Raw genomic sequence first — 19,657 nt, forward strand, 5'->3', positions numbered from 1 at the left:
CACTGCATTGCATGATGACAACTTTCACATCTTACCATATGCCATCAACCATGGCTTACTATGTACGAGCTGATTGTGCCCACTTCACTCACACAAGAGAAGCAAACTGCAATCCCCCAGCTTGCACCTGTATCACTGAACTGTGCCTCATTGCTGAGCTGAACCACTTGCACAATAAGAGAGGATAGATATTCAGTAGCATCAGCTCAGTCTTGTAACCCATTCTGTCAAGGTTTCCTCAGCTGAAAGAGAAATTATGAGGGTCCATAACTATTTCTCATAGCCATATGACTATGATTATGTCACACCTTATCTCAGTTATTCCACTAGCTGTCCTTATCACTCTTTAATCCTCTTTCTCCTTTTTGAAGCCTAACTAAATAGTATGCCTGTCTAAACTTGGAATCAATGTTTTTCTTTTACATACTTCCCAAGTATCCATTTTCTCCTTTATTATTGCCATTCTTTGTCCTTCCTCTACTTCCAGCCCCATTTTTTCTCCCTTTCTTGTGGCTTCCAATCCCTTTGCCAGATTAATGAGAATAAAGCAATCTTTTGAAATTCTATGAATTAAAAAGGCAAAGATGTAACACACACCAGTTAAGTGTCTTTTCCATCTCAGAGAACCTTCCACAGTGTTTATGCAGACTGCAAATTCCATGGCACACAGGCTCTGCTTGATGTGTGTGAGCGTAAAATTGCCAGTCATGCTCAGCGATGTAGCACATGAAGGCAATGACAGAGAGATTGTGAGAGAAGCTCTCCTGGCCCTTCTGTTTCCTCATCAGGAGCTCTCAGACTTTGTTATTTATGTATTATTTAATTTATTTGTACCCCACAACTTCATTCGGGGAAAAACTTCCTAGACTGGAAAGTACCAACATATTAAAACTGATAGAACAATTTAAAAACATAAAACAGTGCAATAAAACAACAGCAACAATTAAAACAAACAAACAAACAAACAAACAGGGAGCCAGCCAAAACAACTCAAACCATGTTTAACAAGATGTGGAAAACTAACAAGGTCTTTCACCTGGCACTAAAAAAAACAAGAGGAGTAAATAGCAGGTGAGTCTCCCTAGGATTGTATTCCACAGTCATCTCACCACAGCCAAAAAGGCCCTCTCCGCAGACTACACTTGGAATACTATGTCCAGTTCTGGTCACAGCACATAGAAAAAGATATTACTGAGCTGGAAAGGTGCAGAACAGGGCACCTAGAATGATCAGGGAGCGGGAGCACCTCATCTATTAGGAAAAGGTACAACATTTGGGGCTATTTAATTTAGAAAAACAGGCAAAAGGGGGGATTATAAGATGGATAAAATCATCCATATGTGGAGAATGTAAGACGTTTTTCACGTTCTCTCATAATATTACACCTTGGAGTCATCCACTGAAGTTGAATGGTGGAAGATTCAGGACAAGCAAAAGGAAGTATTTCTTCACACAGCATTTAATTAAACTATGGACTTGGCTATCAGCACATCTTAAGGTAGCAATCAACGTAGAGAGATTTTAAAAACGGGTTTAGGCCAGTACCTGTTGGCAGAACCAATCCGGTACTCTTGCTAGTGCATTTGCCCTGTGCTGATCTTGCTGCTGCCTTACCCCTTCCCCTCCTGGTAAGCTGCAGCAGTGCTAATGACAGGAGGTCAAGTTCCATTGTTCAGTACTGATTTAGGCAAATTCATGGACGATAAGACTCTCAGTGTCATGATGGCTATATACTCAAGGACAAGGACCATAGGGATCATACCTCTGAATGTAGTGCTGGGGAGCAACAGCAGGAGAGGGCTATTGCCCTCATGTCCTGCTTGTGGGGTTCCCATAGGCCATGGGTGGGGAACATTTTTTAGCCTGAGGGCTACTTCCCTTGTGGGTAACCTTCAGGGAGCCATGTACCAGTGGGGGACAAGGCCAGAGGTAAAAATGGATGAGGTCTGAGGCAAAAGTGGGCAGAGCAAATTATGTAACTCTTACTTTTGTACAGTAGGCTATATTCCAGCCATGCAAAAGTCAGAAATGTGTGCGCACACAAACACATCTCTATCCTCGCAAGCATTCTCACATTTCAAGGCCATATTCCAGGTAAGCCAAAGCACTCAAGGAGAGCGCTGACCATGGCCATTGAGGGGTATGCTCTGGTGAGGCTGTGTCCTGGGGAGAGTCATGAGAGCAAGAGAGATAAGCCTGGAGGCCATTCAGTTCCCAAGCCTGAAGTTCCTTGCCAGTCATAGGCATTTGATTGGCCACTATGGAAAACAAGATGCTGAACTAAATGTGCCTTTGGCCAGATCCAGCAGGACTCTTACTCTGTTCTTATCTCATCTGCCTAACTTTAGAAAGCAGAGGCATTCTTACACCACATCCTTAATATTATTTTTCCTGTAGGAAAATGGTTTAGCCACTGGCCATATTTACCTTAGATACATTCAAGGCATTTGCGTGCCTGGAATGATGGTTCTTACTATAATCCCTGGAAAAATACCAATTTGGCAACCCCTTAATTTATCTCTAGCAGAGTCCTTTCATGATAATCACAGTCACCACCATCTCCCCCCCCCTTTTTTTGATTCTGGGTTGAGAATGAGATCCTTGTTAATGCCTTCTCCAACAACAAAGATATCACTAGGAGCCAATATGCATGAAAGGGGAGAGTGTTAGCTTCTGAGAGGAATCTTCTTAGTGGCTGTCACTTCTTTTCATTCTGATTCACTCCAATCTGCAGGAAAGGACAAGGAAGCACATTAGAAGACTCTTCTCAGTGGCTAACACGCCACCCTTTCATGTTGATTGGCTCATAGGGACCCTGCTCCCAAAATAGTAAAGGTTCTAAGACCCCCTGAGACCCTGAACAACTACACTCCTCTATATCAACTATCCCAAGCAATGATCTGGACAAAAATAATAATTCTCCCATTACTTTATTTTATTTATTTATTTTATATATATATATTCTACCTTTTCCCCAAAGCTGGGACTCAAGGCAGCTTACAGAAATTAGAACAAATACAGTTAAAAACATATAAGTAAAACATACAGAAAGTTATAATTAAAATGAAAACTATAGAATTAAAACCTTTCCAAACATGATTAAATATACAAAATAAAAATCAGTAAAATAGCATCCTATTAATAACCCTCAATTTTCAAAAGCCTGTTAACAGATGAAAACCTTTCTATTCTGCTAGAAGGACAGCAGGGAGATAGCTAGTCTAACGTCCCTAGGAAGGGCACTCCAGAGTCTGGAGACTGTCCAGGGGCAGTAACCAGCAGGGCAGGGTGCCACCGCAGGTTGACCTCCTGGCAGCAACATTGCTACCATTTACCGGGATGGGTCAGGGTGCCAACACTGGGGTGGCAAGGAAGCGCCATCAGGAGCACAGGTTGACTCTACCAGTGCATTCATACCATCCTGACCTTACCTTGTCCAACCCCTGCCCTAGTAAGCAACAGTGGCACCTTGTTCATTCTTGCCACTCCTGCTGTTTAGATTAGCCCATTGACTATGTGAAATCACTGCTATTGTTTATGAATTTCATATTTGTTATATTTTTCCATACTCATGGTTAAATCTTTAAAAGAAATAAAAAAATTGAAAGAAAGCAGATGCATCTAGGGGTCTCTAACAAAGATTTTTTACATATGGGCAGGTACATGGGCTGGAGACAGTCATTCAGGTGTCTATGTCCTAAGCTATAAAGAGTAAAGGTAAGCACCAGCATTAATTGAGATTGGAAACAGATAAGCAGCCAGTAAATCTGCTCCAAGACTATCATCATATGCTCTACTAGATTGTTCTAAACCAACTGAGGTTTCTGAGAAGTCTCCAAAGGGAGCTCCACGTATAACACACATTACATTAATCAAGTCTGCCAAATGACAGAAAGCAAGTAAAAAGGCATTCCTGCCGTTCACCACCACCTAGATGTTCAGGGAGAGTACTGGATCCAGGAGCACACACAGCTGCATATGTGGTCCTACCGGGCAGGGGTGGAGAATATTTTTTGTCTTCATAAACCAGATACTTATCAACCACATGATGAGAAAAGGATCATGCAGCCAAGGCAGGATTAAACCCCATCCTCCCTCACTAGTGACATCAGCTGATGGCAGGTGGGTATGGTTTGGAGAAAATAACCACAGGGCCAAATGGGATCACCTGAATAACTATGATTAGCCTGGAGGCTGGGGGTTTCTCACCCCTGCTTCAGGGGGAGTGCAACTCCATCAAGAACAGAATGCAAATCCAATCCCAGTTCACTGAAACCCTGACCAAAACCACAAATGTCTTGTTTGGGTTCAATTTGTTCATTCCCCCCATTCCTGAACTGACACCAAGCCACTGATTTAAGATCTCCACTGCAGACAGAAACGTTTCACTGAACTTCTCTATCTGTGCTATGACTACTGCCTAATAATAATGTAGCACAATCTTAAACATGTTTACTCAGAAACAAGTCCAATTGAACTCAATGGGACTTACTCCCCAGTAATAGGACATAGGATTGAAGCCTTAATTTAGAATATCAATGTTGTTCTTAGGGCATTTATACTTGGTTATCAGTGCCGTGAGGGCTCTTATATGCTAGGCTGTGGTGGTTTCCAGTAGAAGCACCTTCCTTTCCGTTTGTCAGTTTCAACACTCCCATTCTTCATCCCCCCGCCTATCCCCAGAAATCATGTCATTACTTCTCATGGCAAATTTACCATCTTACTGAGATATTCCTGGGCATCCACCAAGTGGTAAATGGGGAGGGGACAGAGAGAGAGAGAATTGATATTGAAATTACAGTGAGGGATCTTGGAGGGGGGGGACTTGAACTGAGTTGCCTTTCCTTTTGCATCTTTAAATTGTGTATGCCAGGGTTCTGAAATTGTGGTCAAAGGACCACCTTGGGTCCATGAGTTTCATTCAGGTGGTCCGTAGCATGTCCACATTAAATATTTACATTGATTTTGAATTGCATTTTATTGCTTCTTATATTTCTTATAATTATTTTATTGGAATGCAAATTCTATGGTATGCAAACTAATAAAATAAAAATGCAATATAAGAAAAAAAGAAGCACTGACAATACAATTAAAAACCATACAGCATCTAGTACAGCACATAACAAATGCTACAACAGGAAGAAAAATCATTGAGTGGTCCACCAAGACAACCAGCAATTTTCAAGTGGTCTGTGGGAGAAAAAAAAACTATGGGAACCACTGGTATATGCCTTGCTTAAATGACGCCCACCACAATGTCAGAACAAGATCCATGGAGAGGAGATCATTAAAGCAAGTACCTAACAGCTGGAAAAGACCAGTTCTGCTTAATGTGGTTTCCCAGGAGGCCTCTTCTGAGGCCTGAAAATGCCTCAGAGTTTATAGCCTCATCTGTAGCTGCTTATAAGACTCGTTGGGCAAGGGAAACCTGAATGGATTTTTACAAGTACTCTTAGGGGAATTCAAATTCTGCAACCCACCCAGCACCATGTCCTCCTCCTCCCTCAAACCTAAAAATAAAATGATTTCCTTTGACTTTGTGGTTGTGAATTCATTAACCTAATCTATGCCAAATTAGGGGCAACTTCAAACATCTTTTCCTCCCCCCCCCCATTTTTGGGCTCAGATGTGAATGTGTGACATAGAACACACAAAAAACAACAGTTATGTTTTCTTTAACATCTCACTTTCATTTAAAATTATCATGAAAAGCAGATTACTGATATTATAGATAGGAGAGTGATATTTTATATCCGTAACTGCACACCCTATGCTCACCTCCTATGCAGGGAGGAGAGCACGGCAACAAAACCTTCAAACTGGCAAGAAAATGAATGTGTGAATGTTGCCCTAGGAGTGGAATGGACAAGTTATTCCACAAAATGACCAGTATAGATGCAAGATACCTTTTTTATTTTACTTCATAGTTCTGCACCAAACATTCTTTGCCTGTCTCACTTTCTGGGCAAACTTCATACTGAACTTAACATGTGTAGTCTATTCAAATTTTCATCCTAGTAGTTTGCTACATGGAAGTTAGGCTGACATTCATTTGAAGTACATTCATTATTCCTTCTCTTGTTCCTTTTCATCTCTTTGTATACATTGCCCTTAGGTAAATTTATTACCTACTAATATTCTTTTTAGTTCAGAACTTTCCTGAAGGTTGAAAGCCTAAAAGGCAAATATTAATTTGGATTTTTCTCATTTTTTCATACTTAAAAAGCAGAGGAACTTCTTTGTGGACTTGTATTTCTAATTTCTATTCATATAGAGCATTATCCCCTCCCCCTTCTCCTCCCCCATGGTCAGTTTCACCTATTCGAAGCATGATTGCAGGGACGTAAATCCCACTGAACTCAATATGCATGCAGATGATTAATCCATTCTCAGCAAATTTACACAGGATCCAATTTCTTATCTCCCAGATTAGAAAGCAGAGAAATTCACTAATATGCAAAAAAACCTTGCGGTTTAAGAATGTACCTATAGGCAACAGATATTTCTATCAAACTTTAAAAAGCAGGGGAATTGGGCAGCTACAATGAATGCACCAGGGGAGCAGGAGACCTGACCTCCTCTCTGAGATATTCTACTACCCTTCAAATTTGTCAAAATGCAAACACAATTTGTGTTGGTCTTTTACAGTCCATTCCACTTCCTGTGTAGCTTGGAAGAATTTGGTAACATGTACCTCCGAGCAAATGGTGAGTGGTGGCAACACCTGCAGTCAGCCCAACTAACAGAAACAAGACGTGCTGTGTTGATCTTGTTTTAGCAGGGAGGCAGCAACAATATTAAGATACAGTTGATATAGTTCAGATAGTCACTTTGATTTACCTTGCAATTTTAATGACGTTTCCTGTAGTAAATCATTTTCTTTTGCTTCTGTTTCTGTGAATATGTGAAGCACAGCAACACTTGGCAAAATATTCACTAAAAACTCCAAAAACAATTGTGGAGTAATGGCACTGACTATTCTGCAGAATAGTCTCCAGTGGACACGAGGAGTGTCTCTGTTTGCACAAGATAAAACAGTGGGACGTGAAAAATATTCTAGCAAATTTCTAGGTGTGCTCTATATTTTTAATTGACAATGCCCACCTTTCCTTAAATGATGTGGTTTAAACGTTGTTGTTGTTATGTGCCTTCAAGTCAATCACGACTTATGGCGACCCTATGAATCAGTGACCTCCAAAAGCATCTGTCATGAACCACCCTGTTCACATCTTGTACGTTCAGGTCTGTCGCTTCCTTTATGGAATCAATCCATCTCTTGTCTGGCCTTCCTCTTTTTATACTTCCTTCTGTTTTTCCCAGCATTATTTTCTTTTCTAGTGAATCAGTCTTCTCATTATGTGTCCAAAGTATAATAACCTCAGTTTCATCGTTTTAGCTTCTAGCTATAGTTTGGTTTAATTTGTTCTAACACCCAATTTTTTGTCCTTTTTGCAGTCCATGGTATGCACAAAGCTCTCCCCCAATACCATATTTCAAATGAGTTGATTTTTCTATTATCCACTCATATATTCTCTTGACTATTGTCTCCATTTTGGTTAATGACTATGCCAAGGTATTGATAATCCTTGACAAGTTCAGTGTCCTCATTGTCAACTGTAAAGTTACATAAATCTTCTGTTGTCATTACTTTAGTCTTCTTGACATTCAGCAGTAGTCCTGCTTTTGTGCTTTCCTCTTTAACTTTCATCAGCATTCATTTCAAATCATTACTAGTTTCTGTTAGTAGTATGGTATTGTCTGCATGTCTTAAATTATATTTCTCCCTCCAATTTTCACACCTCTTTCATCTTGGTCCAATCCCGCTTTCCGTATGATATATTCTGCATATAAACAAATAGGGTGATAAAATACACCCGTTTTACACCCTTTCCGATGGGGAACCAATCGGTTTCTCCATATTCTGTCCTTACTGTAGTCTCTTGTCCAGAGTATAGGTTGCGCATTAGAACAATCAAATGCTGTGGTACCCCCATTTCTTTGAAAGCATTCCATAGTTTTTCATGATCTACACAGTCAAAGGTTTTGTTGTAGTCTATAAAGCACAGGGTTATTTTGTTCTGAAATTCCTTGGTCCGTTCCATTATCCAACATATGTTTGCGATACGATCTCTGGTGCTTCTTCCCTTTCTGAATTCAGCTTGGACATCTGGCATTTCTCGCTCCATATATGGTAAGAGCCTTTGTGGTAGAATCTTGAGCATTATTTTTCTTGCATGGGATATTAAGGCAATAGTTTGATAATTACTGCATTCCCTGGGATCTCCTTTCTTTGGAATTGGAATGTATATTGAACACTTCCAGTCTGTGGGCCATTGTTTAGTTTTCCGTAGACAAATTTTTGTCAAAATTTGGGCAGATACAGTCTTAGTAGCATGTAGCAGTTCTATTGGTATGCCATCTGTTCCTGGTGATTTGTTTCTTCCAAGTATTTTAAGAGCAGCTTTCACCTCGCATTCTAAAATTTCTGGTTCTTCATCATACGGTTCCTCTGTGAAGGAATCTGTCGTCCTTGCATCTCTTTTATATAGTTCTTCAGTGTATTGCTTCCATCTTCCTTTTATTTCATCTCTGTCAGTCAGTGTGTTCCCCTGTTGATTATTCAACATCCCTACCCTTAGTTTAAATTTCCCTTTAATTTCTCTATTTTTTTGGAATAGGGCTCTTGTTCTACCCTTTTCGTTGTCCTCTTCTATTTCTAGACAATAACTATTGTAATAGTTCTCTTTGTCCCTATGTACTAGTTGTTGTATTGTTGCATTTAGGGTTCTAACTGTGTTTCTATCTCCTTTTGCTTTTGCTTTCCTTCCCTCTTTAACCATTTTAAGAGTTTCTTCAGTCATCCATTGAGGTCTTTTTAATGAGAGGTATTGTCTTTTTGCATTCTTCCCTGATAATGTCTCTGACTTCATTCCATAGTTCTTCTGGTTCTCTGTCAACTAAGTTGACAGCTAATTATCAATTAGAGAGGGGGGGTTAAACATAGCAGGCTGAAAACATGCATCTTGGGCAGGCCAAGTTTGTTTTTTCCAACAGCTGGAGTCATTCCTGAAGGAGCAACATATTGTGATCAGTCTGATTTAACATCAAACTTCAGTTTCAGATTCAACTGTTAATGCACCCAAAATAGAAATAGAACATTACCTCCAATTTGAAACACAAAAGGCTGCCTTCACCATCATATGACACTGACCAATAAAAAGGCTTTGAAATTAAAAATAATAATTTTGACACAGTTTTCTAGGATGAATAATAGGGGAAATAAACTTTTCTAGATTAGATTCTCTGTAGAAACAATAGTAACACTGAAAAGAAGCAAAGTAAGAAGAACACCAACCAGTGTAATTCTCCATCTTTGGAGATGGCAGGTGTTGCCACCACTCACCATAAGCTCAGAGGCACATGTTACCAAATTCTTCCAAGCTACATAGCAAGTGGATTGGACTGTAAAATGCCAACCCAAATTGTGTTGCATTTTGACAAATTTGTAGAGCAGTAGAATATCTCAGAGAGGAGGTCAGGTCTCCTGCTCCCCTGGTACATTCACTATAGCTGTCCAATTTCCCTCCTTTTTAAAGTTTGATAGAAATATCTGTGGGCCATAGGTACATTCTTAAACCACAAGGTTTTTTGCTTATTAGTGAATAAAGTTTGGAGTCACTGTGGCCTTTGGGTCTCTTTCCACTTTTAGGAACAAAGGAATGTTTAGGAACTCAGGCCATTTGGTACCATCTAGCTCAGTACTGATGACATGGACTAGCATTGGCTCTCCATTATTCCAAGCAATGGTCTTTTACAGAAATTGAATTATCAACCTTTGCATGCAAAGCATATGCCCTAGCACTGAGCTGCAGCCTTTCCCCTGTTTAAAAAAAGTATCTTTGAAAATTTTTCTTTTCCAATCACTGAAAAACTATGGAATGCTTTAAAAGAAATGGGGGTGCCACAGCATCTGATTGTCCTGATGCGCAACCTATACTCTGGACAACAGGCTACTATAAGGACAGAATATGGAGAAACCGATTGGTTCCCCATCGGAAAGGGGATGAGACAGGGGTGTATTTTATCACCCTATTTGTTTCATCTGTACGCAGAACATATCATACGGAAAGCGGGATTGGACCAAGATGAAGGAGGTGTGAAAATTGGAGGGAGAAACATCAATAATTTATGCAGACGATACCATACTCTTAACAGAAACCAGTAATGATTTGAAACGAATGCTGATGAAAGTTAAAGTTAAAGAGGAAAGCACAAAAGCAGGACTACAGCTGAACGTCAAAAAGACTAAAGTAATGACAACAGAAGATTTGTGTTACTTTAAAGTTGACAATGAGGACATTGAACTTGTCAAGGATTATCAATACCTCGGCACAGTCATTAACCAAAATGGAGACAATAGTCAAGAAATCAGAAGAAGGCTAGGACTGGGTAGGGCAGCTGTGAGAGAACTAGAAAAGGTCCTCAAATGCAATGATGTATCACTGAACACCAAAGTCTGGATCATTCAGACCATGGTATTCCCAATCTCTATGTATGGATGTGAAAGTTGGACAGTGAAAAAGGCGGATAAGAGAAGAATCAACTCATTTGAAATGTGGTGCTGGAGGAGAGCCTTGCGAAAAGGACAAACAATTGGGTGTTAGAACAAATTAAACCAGAACTGTCACTAGAAGGTAAAATGATGAAACTGAGGTTATCATACTTTGGACATATCATGAGAAGACATGATTCACTAGGAAAGACAATAATGCTGGGAAAAACAGAAGGGAGTAGAAAAAGAGGAAGGCCAAACAAGAGATGGATTGATTCCATAAAGGAAGCCACAGACCTGAACTTGCAAGATCTGAACAGGGTGGTTCATGACAAATGCTGTTGAAGGTCACTGATTCATAGGGTCACCATAAGTTGTAATCGACTTGAAGGCACATAACAACAACAGCAATGAATGCACATCATACCTAGGGCAGATACATACCATTCATTCAACACACATTTGAAGCACATAAATCACACCACAGAATCATGGGAACTGTAGTTTAAGGGTGGTGGGAGCTATAACTGTGAGGGGGAAACTACAATTCCCATGATTCTTTAGGGGAAGTCATGTGCTTTAAATGAAGAAATATTTATATAAGCATGACTGTCAAAGATGTTTATTATTTACACAACTTATAAAGATATTTGTAGTGCAATTCTATGTTTGCTTACTCAGAAGCAAGTCCCAATGTATTCAAGGGGGCTTACTCAAACAGGGAAGCATGCACAGAATTGCAATATCAAGTGATAAGAAACTTCACTCACCATCCCAAAATTCAGAATCATGCCACTTTAAGCTTTGCAACTGTTTATACTTCCTTTCATGGTTATTGGATTTTAAAGGGATTTATTTCTTGTTGTGAGCTGCCCTGGTTTCCAATCAGTAACCCTACCTCACAGGGTTGTTGGGAAGACTCCATACACACACACACACACACACACACACTGGATATGTAAAAATACATACACCCCATATAATAGTTTATTGTCAAAACGAGTTGGTCATTGCAGAACATTTTTTTACAAAAATAAAATCAGTATTAGCTTCCTACATAATAAAAACAGCGATACCTATGTAAGCCCTGCCTAATTGCTTTTAAAAATAGGATTGGAGAGAGAGAAACAGATTTACAACACAAAGACAATTCTTTGCCATGTTCACTCAAAAGTCCTGTTATGTCTGTTCAAAAGTAAGTCCTATTGAATTGAATGGGGTTTACTCTGGGTATGTGCGATTAGCACTGCAGCTTTACTCCCAGAAAAGTGAGTATTGGATTAAAGCTTCATATTGGGAAAGTTTTCAAAACTCTGCCCTCTTCAACAGTCCAGGAAAATTTAAACATGTTTGACTTCTGCACACAAGAGAGAAAATGACTGAAAACTATATACTTATTTAGTTTATGAAACAACAGCTTTCAGGCCTTGCAATGTGGTCTTGGTGCTGCCTGGAGGTCAACATTTATTGGCTACAAACCTGAAAGGGCGGGGTTAGAGCAGCCAGCTATGAGCTCATTTAACAGACTTTGGGGGGGCTAACATTTTGGTGTACATCTCAAGAACCAGACCACATAGAAAATTTTGTTTAAAAATGAAAGCTGAGAATCTGGAGATTAAGGTGACTTACCCGGAGGCCCAGAGAGGATCAGTCTCCGGGCGAAAACGGGACACCTGGCAACCCTACTTCAGTATCTATTTACGTCTCTAATTTGTAACCTCGTAACTTGGACATTACATTATACGTTCAGCCAGCTTATTCTGGAAGTTAGTGTTGGCACAGAGGTCTTTTCTTAAACTGGAAAATTTAAGAAACTGTATTGTTAGCAAGTTTATCATCACTTAATTTTGTTAAGAATATATAGTGTATTATAGAAAGGTAAGAAGGTTAAAAGGACAGAAAGGAGATCACTCAGAAAACAAATTTGTTCTCTTGTTACTTCCATGCATTTGATTACTCCTGAGTAATTCGTTACTGTTTCTAGTGTAAAATTAGCAGCCTTATATATGTTTCAGACTTTATTAACGTACATCCTGTATTTCAATGTAAAATGGATTTTTAATGCTTAAAATTAAAATTCTTTAGCCTTTAGAATTGCTGTGGCTAGCTTTCCTACCTCACTGACATTCTTACAATACTCCTTAGTCTAGAAGGGATTTCAATTTTAAAATGAATGTGCCATATGAATCTCTCTGGGTTGTAAAACTTGCTTTCTAATAAAGAACAAAATAACCCATGTGCCTAATTTTTAATTGGTTTTATTTATAATGATAAGTGACTAGTTTTAAATGTTCTGTTGCTGGCTTCCCTGTAACAGTACTACCAATTCAGTAAGAAATCAAAAGGTTACATTCCTTTTTATTTTCTTTGCTGAAGAATCTATATCACCTTCTTTGTGAAAGCAGTGTGCAGGATCCAGAGAACTGTGAATGGAGTTCCTCTTGTACAGCAGGATGTCCCACTTTGCACTTTCAGAAAAATTGCTCCTGAGGGCTGTGGTGAACCCTCTGCAATGGCTTGCAATGTGGCACAAAGGGGCTATTGCTGAAAGGAGGATCCAGCAGAATTCAGAGGATCTCTGAACAAGAGGACACACAAGGGGCTTTATGGACCCAGTCTTTTTCAGAAAGAAGAACCATTTGTTTAAACCTGACATCTATATCTATCTATAGATAGGGTACTGCCATAGAAACCTGGGTTTTGCTTTATTGCAGGAAATAATGATATGCCATCTGGCTTCTTGACTATCATTGCATATGTGTGGCACATAACAAAAATACTGTGAGAGGGAGGGAAGAAATCCAGATTTAATGCCCAAATAAATCACATGGAGGGCTGGATGTGGCACATGTGAAGTGATAATGACACATTTCAGATTTATCAGCTCTTCCCCCTGGTCCACAAGGAGTCAGTCAGAGATATTGTGGGGTTAGCCTGGAGCTTCCACAAATCTCCTACACGTGAGCCACATTTTTGCCAGGGACGTCAATAACCAGTTCCAAAAAACCTTTTTGAATGTTGGGAAGAAGTGGTATAAAAATCTCTCTGTGCCTTTGTCAACCTGACTCCCGCGGTTCGCACACCTAGCCTTCAGGAAGGCAGGGAGAAACTTTCATTCGGAGAAATAGAAAGCTTTGGGGTTACATTATCTTCAAGATTCTTTTGCCAATAATATACTTTTGAAGGGAGAACAGATCCAGGCTCAGGTCCCACAACCCTCTGTGAACTGATTCCAAATAAATCAGGTGGTACATTTCCTTCTAGTTCTGCAGACAGTACTGCAAGCAATGGGTGGGCCAGACCACCTGCACTAAATCTGGGATTCCCTAATCAGCTAAACAGACAAGCAGACACTTTTGTGTGTGCCACACATACAGGCTGTTCAGTTCATGGGTCTCTGCTATGCCTAAATGAGTACACCCAAGATCAATAGATAAACTTAAGTGCAGTACTGTCCAATGAACATGCAAAGTTCCTTTTGGTTGAACATCTTTGGCTTTTTCCTTGTCTGATCTTCACATTTCAGTTAAAGGAAGCTTTGTTTAATACTTGGTATTCCTCACTGAACTCTTTAAAATAAAGTGTAGGTTGAACATGAACATGGATGGCAGTGACCATGAATCTTTCCATGTTATATACTAAGGTGTGTGAATATTTGGAAAAACGGCGGGGTATTAATAAAGTTAATAATAATAATAATAATAATAATAAGTAAGGCTAAAATAGTGGTTTTATTTCTCTTTTGTAAAGAAGATCTCCAAAATAAACTTAAGTGTTTTGGAGTTTAAGCACCATTCCTCTAAAATACTCTTACGACATTACACTTTCATAGATGATAACGGACAGGTGGGATTCCCAAGAGTACTTTTTTTCTGTTTATGTGTAGGATGGAAAGCTGCCCTCAAGCTAACTATTCATACCATTAAATTCTTATACCAAAGAGAATAATTTCACACCAGTAAACCCAAAGTATTGTCAGTTCATGGTGTTTCTAAAGATTAAAGGTGGCAAAACCAGAAGATAAATTCGCTAACCAGCACAATAAGATCCAGACATCGCACCTTAACACAGGCAGATCTGAGAAATCTGATTCATTGGGAGGGAAAGGTGGAAATGGGCAGTCAGTTAAAAACAAATGGCTGGGCTCTGGGCTGTCACTGTCAGCACAAGCAGCTACACGGAATAGGTGATCTTCAGTCTGAAATTTAATGTAATTTTCAAAAATGAAATGTCAAAAAATTGTCATGAACTCCATAAAACAAGAGAAGAATTATTACAAAACGTATAGGCTCTTCATCCTACTATCTGTAGTAAAACAAAAAAAAAAGGAGGGGGTCCCAAACAGAAATCTTGATTTTTCTTAATTGCTGCACAGGTTACTTTATGCTGAGTCAGCAATAAATCCATTCTTGGCAGCACACTAATAGAGTGAGCTACTGGAAATACCATATTTCCATTGAGATTTAAATATGAGGCTCTGAACACTTGATACTGAAAATTCCATGGTTCCTTTTGGGAAAGTAGGAAATGTTACCCCAAAGATCTTGTCCAAATTAAAATGTATGTAGTCCTGTTTTAATTTCACTTGGGAGATTAAGCTGGATTGTAGCAGATTCATAACTCCTATTTTTCATGATTGCACATTCTATTTAGCCATTTGTACTTGTCTTTCAGATATTTGAAGAGTATAGAACAAGTGGTTTTTAACTTTTTTTCTGTTTTTGAACAAGAACAAAGATTATCCTTCTGTAACTGAAAACAATGTGAGGAGAACAATGTCAGAGTATATTTCTATGTTTCTCCATAACATAACTATGCAGAATTGTTGTTTGTGCACATTAAATATCTATTGTATTGTTTTTCACAAGCATTTCTGTAAACAATGAAAAAACTCCACTATAACTGTACTATACAAATTAATAATGGGTTCTTGTCCATACATTGCCATCATTCACAAATGAAGAGTTTCAAATTCAAAGACCATGTGTAAAAAAGCATTCTTAGATTTATTGACATAATGGTAACAGTAGGCAAAATCCACCAAGCACAGCAGCTGTTAAACTTTCATTTCAGCTAGCACCAGAATAGTGAGGTGTGCCCATTTGGCAGCCCTGATGTTGATATAGTTGTATTCACTAATAGGCAAATAAACCCTTGCGGTTTAAGAACGTACCTATAGCCAACATATATTTCTATCAAACTTTTAAAAGCAGGGAAATTGGGTGGCTATAGTGAATGTACCTGGGGAGCAGGAGACCTGACCTCCTCTTGGAGATATTGTACTGCCCTACAAATGTGTAAAAATGCAAACACAATTTGGGTTGGTTTTTCACAGTCCAGTCCACTTCCTGTGTAGGTTTGGTAACATATGCCTCTGAGCACTTTGATGGCCGGGCACTGGGCAGAGGGGAAGCCCCTTTCCTTTCCAAAAGGAAAACATTGTGAACAGTATCATAGTTTTTTCAGGGGTTCCACCACCTTTTTATTCTACAGCAGACACATCCACACCAGACCTTTATTTCACTTTAGACAGTCATGGCTTCCCCAAGGAATCCTGGGAAGTGTAGCTTGTAAAGGGTGCTGAGAGTTGCTAGGGGGAGCCCTACTCCCCTCACAAAGCTACAATCCTCAGAAGAGGGAATGACTGTCAAACCACTCTGGCCACTGGAACTCTTTCAGGGGAACAGGAGTCTCCTAACAACTCTCAGCACTCTTCACAAACTACACTTCCCAGGATTCTTTGGGGGAAGCCCTGACTGTTTAAAGTGCAATAAATCTAGTGTAGGTGTGGCCCCCTGATTAGCCAAGCCAAACAGCTGTGAGTCTGGCTTTTAGAACACTGACAGTTGGTTCTTACTGAGCATGCCTGACGTTATAATAGACTTCAATGTTAAATTTCTTAAATTAACTAAATATCAGCCATGCATTTTTTTTACCTTTTAAACTACAGAAGATAAAGGTCATAGCATGGAGCAAGGTCAGTAATAGGATTACAGGTACTCTGTGAACATGGCTGATTTTTTAATTGATTTCAACAAATTATGAGACCACTGACAAAACAAAGTCCAACAGGGCTCTCTTTTTTCTCTCTCTTGTTTTACACTTTGAACTCTCAGTTCTCTCTGACTGTTGTGTGTATAGCCATGAAAACTTGGAGGGTTGTTAAGCAAGTGTTTCTGAGTTCAAGACTATAAGTTTTGTATGGTTTTGTTTTGAAATGCACTGATGGGAAGCATCAGAATGGCACAGGAGTTATTTTCCATTTAACATTGCAGAATGTGAAAAATCCATGCTGGCTATAGTATACAGCCAATCTTGTGGCTGTATAATACAATAAGATGTGCATGGCCCAAGACAATAGTGAGACATAAACACAGCAATCTGGGCCATATACTGCAAATAAAGGCAGTGTTTGAATGTACACCCAAATGCGGATGTCTATCCACTTGCAGTTTGTCTGTGTGGTTTCCAGTCCAGCAAGCCAACCCATGCATGGAAGGTGTATCTCTGTCTCTATCCACATTCCCCCTGCTGGTTCAACTCTTTTCTCTCCCCCGAAGCTCCCTTCCAGTCCAGGGTGTAATATATTACTTTCAAAATGATCGTAGTTCTACTTCTTCCTTATATGAGCTTAGTACTTCTAGTTTCACTGAACCTCAAAAATATTTGAGGAACACCTATGGCTAAACAGCAGAATTAGGACATGGTATCTCAAACAGGACTCTGCTCATGTTCACCAGTCTGATTTTGGTTCCCAAAGTGTTGAGTTGCTTTATCTGAGAAAAAGTGCTAAAGAGAACATCACATTTTGTTTTAATCTTGGTTTATTCAGTAAAGAAAAATAATTTTTTATCAGCCTTAATGCTGTTCTAACATTTGAGAAATCAGTACAGGTCACTTCAGAGAGAAACTATAACTATAAAATGTGATAATCCGTTGTAAAGAAGTCCAATAATCCCAATAGTGTTATACTATTTAGGTCAGATATCAAGTTACCAGCACTGCCAAATCATTTATACTCTCTTGTGCAGTTAACTTTATTATCGGTCTGATCAATATTACACGGCTGGGACATTCCTCCACTATATACCTGAACAGAATTATTTTCCCAGCTCTATTGTAATCAGATTATTTACTTTCAGAGGTCTGTAACTTTCTTTAGTTTAATGCCAAATTAAATCTAATTCTTTTTAAAGGTGAGTTGGGAGAATTAGCAACTCCATTCATTTTGAAAATGTTCATGCTACCTGGTGTTCTTCTCTGTTTGGCTGATTCAAATTGGATGAGAGATGAGTTTCAGTAGAGTCCAGAAAGCTCTATGTACATATCAAAGTGCATTGTTTTTCAAATACTATAGTAGAGAGTGAAATTAAAGCTTTGCAAATTTAACATAATACCATTTGGTAGAAATGCATACAACCTGGTATATTTTAAGAGGTGAGTATTTATGTTCTATTTTTGGTGTATGTGTGTGTGCATGTATGTGTCTGTAAATAAATAACTCTTATACAAACTAGATAATAAGATGTCACATCTTCAGAAACATGTGGTTAGGCATCGGTGGCATCGACTTGACAGCAACATTTATAGGTAACAGTGACTCCTTTTCCTTTTCCCTTTAGGCGATGATTGTAAGTTTTATGGATGTCTATCAACTTGCATGCTCCAGAGTCTCCACACTAGAAAGAGAGATAGCATCCCATCGGCATCACATTGCAGCTCTGAAATCAGAACTCCAAACAGCATGTCTTCGTGAAAATGAAAGCTTGCATTCAGTAAGTGTGTTTTCAAAATGTATTTTTTTTCTTGGAATTTTATTCTGCCACATGACTCAACAGAACCCTTAATTTGCTTGCATAACTGGATTACATTACAAAAATATTTCTTTTATTTATTACATAGGTCTGCTAGAAAGATGCTATACATTACATTATCTATCATTCGGCTTTGCATGTTAGAGCAGCAGTGCAAAATGATCTGTACCCCATAAAAGTTTTATGGTTGATATGAGTGGGAAGGAATAACTGTTGAATTAATTTGTAACATTTTTGCTTGTATGAATGTGTGTCTTGGATTGCCAAACTAAAAGGCATAGCATCTTGTCTCTTTTGTCTTTGGCAATGATTTTGGAACTGAATTTTTAAAGGTTTGCTACCTCCTATTAAAATATAATATTGTTAGTTATTTGATTTAACCAAACTGGTAATAAGAACATGTGATCATTCTTCATTGACAACCTTGTCTTAGTGGTACCATGTTCTCTGCTAATGAAAAATGGTATTCTCCTCCCCACATACTATAAGATTAAATTTCAAGTCTCATTTCATCTCTGAAATATTACTGCCTGCAAATAAAGTAAGGCTCATTTAAGGCTAATAGAGGGAGCAAACCTCAGCTTCTGGAAGGACATCTGAGGGTCTGTTCGATCTTGCAGATTGGAGAGAGTGGTCTACTGGCAGAGAAGGAGATCTGCCACTGAAGCCCTTCTCGTGGTGGTGGAAAGATGTTCCACCATCACTCGTTTGCCATCAGCGCCTCAAGGTGTTAGGGTATGAAAAACAGTGTGCTGGGGCAGATTGGGGGAGGCTGTGGATCCAAGACCCTCCTGTTTCCCCAACACAGGGGGATAACCTACACCAGCCCTGGTGCTACTTCACTTATTTTCCCTCCCTCTGAAACCAATGAGAGGGAAAATAAATACAAGATGAACAAGTACAAAAAAGGGGGGAGGGAAAAAGCCACCCTCCACCCATCTTCCACTCTGCCACTTCCTAGGGCCTAGGTTTGCAAACCAACTTCAAACTTAGGTTTCAAATTCTGTTTTGTCTCACCCCAAATCAGAATCATACTCTGTGGACAGACCTGCGATTCCAACATTAAAACAAACTATGGTTTAGCTTTAGCTAATAAACCATGGATTCATATATAATGTGAAATCACTTGCTTAGGATTGCATGGTGAAAGTGGAGGTGGGGTTACATTTGTGCACCAATGAAAACCATCATAATACAGCACACATGCAAAGTTTAGGATCAGGATTTTAACCAGCTTAAATTTTAAGAATGTTGCCTTAAGTATCTTTAGTATCCTTGCTTAGTTTACATG

At 39.1% G+C, this 19,657-nt stretch overlaps 1 protein-coding gene across 16 annotated transcripts in view; it reads left to right on the plus strand.

The window, feature by feature from the left end:
• CCDC171 (coiled-coil domain containing 171) overlaps positions 1-19,657 on the plus strand; it is a 311,338-nt gene that overhangs the window by 210,481 nt on the left and 81,200 nt on the right. For 15 of the 16 annotated variants that reach the window (XR_009763232.1, XR_009763234.1, XM_061630303.1 and 12 more), the window contains one exon: positions 18,175-18,327. Coding sequence is in view for 13 of the 16 variants with exons in the window: in XM_061630303.1 (XP_061486287.1) it covers positions 18,175-18,327 (153 nt within the window). In the remaining 3 variants the exon portion in view is untranslated. Of the gene's footprint in view, positions 1-18,174; positions 18,328-19,657 lie in introns of those variants that run through there. The other variant, XM_061630363.1, reaches the window with a different exon arrangement.

The sequence above is a fragment of the Rhineura floridana genome, chromosome 1 (assembly GCF_030035675.1).
Source record: "Rhineura floridana isolate rRhiFlo1 chromosome 1, rRhiFlo1.hap2, whole genome shotgun sequence".
NCBI classification, from domain to species: Eukaryota; Metazoa; Chordata; class Lepidosauria; order Squamata; family Rhineuridae; genus Rhineura; species Rhineura floridana.